The 6,040-nt window shown below is 35.9% G+C and overlaps 1 protein-coding gene across 1 annotated transcript; it reads right to left on the bottom strand.

Moving 5' to 3' along the window:
- Positions 1-1,913: 1,913 nt before the first annotated feature.
- Positions 1,914-3,515, bottom strand: LOC106317457 (heavy metal-associated isoprenylated plant protein 26). The gene is made up of 3 exons (XM_013755271.1): positions 3,217-3,515; positions 2,579-2,654; positions 1,914-2,290 (listed from the first exon to the last, which is right to left on the bottom strand). Exons 1-3 carry the CDS (start codon positions 3,364-3,366, stop codon positions 1,968-1,970), a joined length of 549 nt encoding a protein of 182 aa, XP_013610725.1. The 5' UTR covers positions 3,367-3,515; the 3' UTR covers positions 1,914-1,967.
- Between the last annotated feature and the right edge of the window lie 2,525 nt (positions 3,516-6,040).

Here is a 6,040-nt window from a genome sequence, read left to right as displayed (position 1 = left end):
CCGTCGGAATCTTTGTGCAAATACATCCAACTCCGTAACTCGTAAATACTACCGCCACCGGCCATTTTTTTCTTAGATTTTTTTTTGAATTTTTTTTTTGATTTTTTTTTCCGTTTGTGTGTTGTGAGGAAGAGAGTTGTGGGAAATGACATATATATAGAGAAATTTTCGAGTTGGGTAGTTGAAATATAACAATGATTTTACAAGGAATGTTTTACATGGATTTTACATGGTTTTAACATAATATTTACAACGACTTTACGACGAAATTAGGTAAATTAAAGCACATTGAATACACGTTTTCACCTAAATATAACGGTAACATGTTTCGTTGTAATGTCGATGTAACGATTATGACGTATTTCTCATTCCACGTACTTTCGTCGTAAACTTACATGGACTTTACGAAGAAAATATTTCCTCGTAAATTTACATGGAGTTTACGACGAAATTTGGTCTCCTCGTAACTGCGTTGTAAACACCATGTAAATTTACGAGGAAATATATTCGTCGTAAATCTTCGTTGTTATGGAAACGTTTTCTTGTAGTGAATTTCTATTTCTTTTTTTCGTTAATGATACATGTATTTCGAATATTAACTATATGATTGAATTCTAACAAAAATTTACGAAATATATATCACCAACTAACATAAGATATTTTTATTATTTACATGTTCATTTCCTATATATACATGTCAAAATTTGTTTTTAATATATACAAAATAAGTTAACTCGGTTCAAAATTATCAAAAATTTATATAATATTATGAAATTTAAAATAAAATGAATTGTACCAGAATAAATTTTACCTGATACATTTTTAAATGAAATGTAATTCTTTCTAAATTGGTATTACATAAATATTCTTAATATATGCCCTTACAAAACTATAATTTTACATAAATAGTGATTGAGTGGTATAGTGGTTGCTCTAGCTTGGTTTCGATGCCTTGTTCAACTAATTTTTTTTTCCTCAAATTGAAATTTATATATAAACGAAACCAACATACATCTACAGAAGTTCAAAGATGACATACCATCTGGATCACAAAAACCAATCAGCCTCTAACCCCTACCAAGAGCGCTAAACCTCCCAAAAACCTTCAACCTCCAGAATAACCAAACAAAATATACCCCCTTTACTCTAATTGGCATGAGATACTTTTTTCATTTACAAAAAAAAAATTTCAACTAATTTTAAAGTAAATGTTTTTAATAACTATTATTTTTTTCAACATAAAAGCCACGTATTAATCTCTGGTAGACGAGTAAGCCAATAGTAACTGACAACTTATATTTGGTTACTTTTGACTAAATGTCAATTGGTCAATGTATTTGAAAACTGTATTTTTTTAGTTGGCGTATTGAATGTGAATTAATTAAGTGTTGGTGTATGTATCTGGACAGCTCATGTGTACATGTACTGATTGAGATCGTTGGATTCTGTTGACGTGGAAATTAACTGATTTTTCTAGAGTACATACATATCCAGGTTGTAGTACAGGTTTTGCTTTCCAATGGAGAAACTCCCACCTTATTCATCGGTTCAACACTTAGAGAACGATTTAGAGAGGTTTACTTGCTTGAAACTGAAGAACATGAAAAACAAGAAAGAGAAGGAAAGAAATGATTTCCTTAATTTTTATATCGGTGGCTAAAAGATTATTAGTAGGTTTATTTTTCTAGAGCAACCAAAATAATTGAAGTTACTATTCACGGAGTTACTGTTTATTTTAAGTTTCTTGAACTCTCTTAAACTCTTTTGAACTCTCTTCTCTTGTTATTTATCACTTCATGTCAACATTGTATACACTCCACATTAAATCTTCGATTTTTCTGACAACAGTAATTTTGTTTTACACATCATAAAATGTTGCAATACAAATTAGAAAAAAAAAAGAACTTCTCATGTTTTATTCTATTAGTATTTAGTTTTGCGTCAAGTTTTCAGTCGTTTTTAAGCAGCTACATGACACTGCATGCATTGACGTTATCGTCATTAAACATATTACTAACCCTGTCGTCTCCACGACTACCTACAGGGATATTACCATGTTGTTCCGTACCATTGTAACCATGTCTGTAATAGTTATAACTCTCTTTAAACTCTTTTGAGGGATCAACAAAATAGTTTTGAGTAGATGTGAAGTAAAGTGGAGGCTCAGGGTATGGCCAAAACTCAGCTCTCTTCCCGGCTCGTCTCACGGCTTTGAGCACTTTGTTTCTGTCGACGTATCCCACCACTCTCACTCTTCCCATCTCTCTCTCCACCTCTACTGAATCAACTCCTGTGATTTCAACCAATTTCATTAAATATAACCTTGTCTTTAACAAGAGAGATTATTAACTGATTATGTACAGTGTAACATCAATTAATGAATATCTGATAAATTAATAAAATTTAATTCTGGATTAATTTCTTGATCCAAATAAACACAACATAATTTAATATTTCTCTAAATTCAATAAAATGTAAGAGTTCATATTTTTATAAATTAATAATATAACATCATAGAGTGGTTTTATGTTTTTTTTTTTAAATGGGTGGCTTTATGCTTGTGGGTTTATTTTGTTACCCCGGAGTTTTGAGATTGCCTTCCTAACGATCCTGACACAACCAGTGCAACACATCCTGACCTTGAGATCAACCGTCTACGCGAAGGACCAACACAAAGCTTTAGGTTTCGTATGAGAAACTTTGGATGTATACATGAAAACTAGAATTTCTGTCAAACGGATTAACAGAATATATAGAAACCAGGTAGGGCATTGGAATTGTCATTTAATGGAGCACATTTAACAAAAGTAAGCTAATCCGTTCTGCATATACTCAAATAAAACAAATTCATCGAAAGCTAAACAAATTAAATGATCCAGCAAACACCGTGGACATCTGGTCTCGCCTTTTATGTGTCCTATTGGTTCTACAATTATTACTGAAATAGTACAACAATTCTAGCTAGAACCAACCATTGTTATATGTTTATTTACGATATATACCACCATATGGCAAAAGTATCATTATAATGTATATTTTTTATTTCATCATTATTATCATTCCAAACCAAACTGAATGGAAAGTATTTTGATTCTAACTCCGTACAAAATTTCGAAATGAAGCCGAAACGAATTGAAAAAGGAAAAAAAAGCCAGTGCCTATATTGCGATTGCGTTAGAGGCAACAATGGGCTTGATTTCAAAGAGAGAAAATAACCTGCAAAGAAAGTGGGCGCTTCTTAGACATCCTGAAGTAGCTGATATGTGTGGTGGGTCTTGTATTAGACTTAGGACGGCGTCGGAAAGAGAAAAATCTTGCTACAATAGAGACAATGGACCCGAGACTCTTTGCTATAAAAGTAGACATCTATGATTGATTATTGTTTCTGGAATATACCATAGAATATCGGATTCAATATATACGTGAGGGTAAATATGAATGCTTGGGAGGTAGGAGAAGCTGAGACACATTTCGACATGAGTAAACAAGAGACTAACTAAACTACGGAAAGAATATGTAGAAATTGAGATGGAGATGTTAGGTAAAGCAAAGTAAGCAGCTTTTTATTGTTACATCTCGTGATCTCTCGAACACACGTCGACGCTATTGCTAACTCGTGTTCTTTTAACTTCTTTTCATAAAATAATATTGTTAAGTTGTTTTGATAAGCAGGGATCGGCCTTATGACGAGGAAAAGTATATGTACACGTTCATATATAATAACTAACTTAAAATACAGTATTGATAAAAAAAAATTTAAAATACAATGAAAAAAAACTATTCCCAGAGTTAAAGAAAAGTGCTAGGTGCTAGGTGACGATGACTCAACGTCTAACACCTAAAACCGTCTAAAACGATTAATTGGACGTCACTATTAGTTAAATAGTTTAGGCGTTTAAAAAATATAATAATAAACTAAATATATAATATATAATATTAAATATTATTATATAAAAATGATAAAATTCATAGTATTTTATTTACGTAAGATTCTATATTATAATATATAAATTGCTATAATTTATAAATAATAAATCATAATAATTTTTATTATAATATTATACTTGTTTAGATTTTTTTTGGCGTAAATGTTAAGTTTTATACCAAAGTTTTAAGTTTTTGACAGAAATTACAAAGAATACTAGTAGCAGAAAAGACCGAAGAAAGAAGAAGCAACATTAGAGGATCAAAAGACATAACATTAACATATAAACACAAGCACACAAAACACTAGCGGAAGGATAGACTGGCCGATACTGCAGCATTGCCAAATGGGTTCGGAGCCTTTGATAAAATATGAGGCCACGCTCGGTAGAAATCGGCTTGCCCAAAGCGCTACTCCAAAAGATCGACACCGACCACACGCAGCTTTTCATAGACAGGCTGAAGGAATCACAAGCCACCAACCACCACCGGTAGAAGAGCCTGAGACCCGAGCTAAGAACCTCCACTTGTATCAAGCACACTAGAGCGCCAATCTGGCTTGACGTCCCAAGACCACCAAAATCACAATTATTATGCTCGGCTTCAGAACATAATGCGAGCAGATGCAAGAAGACAGGGAGCGATGAGAGCCACATCCTGAGCCGCTCGCCCAAACCTATAATATAGAGATAGAAGCGACCTGAAAATGGAGCTGGGATGGCCAATCATCACACGCGAGTCTCCTTCAAGGAAATAGAGCTCCGAGACTCAAACGGAGGTTTGAAACCTTGCCTCGCGCTCACACCGAGAACCGATGGGAGCTCTATAAAGCCTCGTCGGAGAGACATCAACGGAGGAGACCGTTGAGAACCCCGAAGAAACGGAAAGGAGAAGGCATCACACTGAGCATATGTGATGTAACAGCACAAGAGCGACGAGAAACGTGAAGAGAAAGAAATAGCGACTACCAGAGAGTTCTAGGCGCAGGTCATAGACGGCCCAGCCCAGAAACAATCCGACGACCGCACACGACAACCACCGCAGACCGGCAACCATACAGCAACCGGAACCACAATATACGCGCCTTAAGAAATAGCCCCAAAGTACCACTTGACTTGGCCGAATGGAGAATGAGGCGCCTCACTGGACCCCAAGCAAAGACAGAACTCCGACGACACCGTACCACTTCCACTCCACTCCAAAACGATAGCTTGAAGGCAAGACCACCGGATCTTAAAAGAGGAGCCTTACAACCACGTTCACGCGCTCCCACCGCCGGCAGAGGACTAGATCGAGAAAAATGAAAACCTCATCCAATCGCCGCCGCCGAACCCTTAAAACCGACTCCGTTCACTCACAGCCCACCCCGCCGCACCGACACACCGGACCAGGATCCACCAACCGCAGACAGAACGAACCATGCCGGAGGACCAAACCAGAACACCGAGCAAGACGATGGAGAAGAGGAATATGAGAGAAACGGAGCAAAATACAAAGAGGAAGAGGAGAGGGATCCCGACTACCACGCGCGCCACCGCCGGTCGCCAGAGCCGGTGGAGACGTCAAAGAGGGAGGAACTCTGAGGAGAGAGGATGGAGAAAAGTTTTGAGGAGAGAGAAAAATACCGTAAACATTTTGTTTAGATTTTAGATGGTTTACAAGATAATCGCCACAGTTTTGGAGGACCTAGCACCTAGATACTGTCTAAAGCGATTTTTAAAACACTATGTAAACTCCAACACAAGATTTAAGGTCAGTAAAACTAAACCAGACGAAGAAAACAAAATGAACAACATAAATGAAGTGTAAGGCTTGTATTGAATAACACATACAAGCCTATATGGTCAATCTCAATTTTAGAATGAACATAAAATCATTTGAAAATAGTAATTAAGCAAACGTTCTGATCAGAAACGTCGATTAAAATAAATAGCATCAAAAACTAAAATTTGGTAAAGTAAATGAAAACGCTAATCACAACTTAAAAGCATTAAAACAAGGAGAAGAGCATAGGAGAGATAATTCAGGACTCCCCAAGAAAAAACATTTTAGTTATGTCTATGTTCTTTTTTCTGGGTCAAAAGCTATGAAGAAAATTTCCCCTCTCCCCCCCACC

Source organism: Brassica oleracea, chromosome C9 (assembly GCF_000695525.1).
Source record: "Brassica oleracea var. oleracea cultivar TO1000 chromosome C9, BOL, whole genome shotgun sequence".
Taxonomy (NCBI): domain Eukaryota; kingdom Viridiplantae; phylum Streptophyta; class Magnoliopsida; order Brassicales; family Brassicaceae; genus Brassica; species Brassica oleracea.
The sequence above is the reverse complement of the archived record's forward strand: the minus strand, read 5'-3'. Positions and strand labels throughout refer to the sequence as shown.

Excerpts from the sequence above, each read along its gene's own strand:
- LOC106317457 (XM_013755271.1), bottom strand. The coding sequence starts at position 3,366 with ATGTCTACTTTTATAGCAAAGAGTCTCGGGTCCATTGTCTCTATTGTA. Across the intron at positions 2,655-3,216 it reads AGCGCCCACTTTCTTTGCAG|ACGGTTGATCTCAAGGTCAG; the intron begins GTTATTTTCTCT and ends TCCTTCGCGTAG. Across the intron at positions 2,291-2,578 it reads GGCAATCTCAAAACTCCGGG|GAGTTGATTCAGTAGAGGTG; the intron begins GTAACAAAATAA and ends TTGAAATCACAG.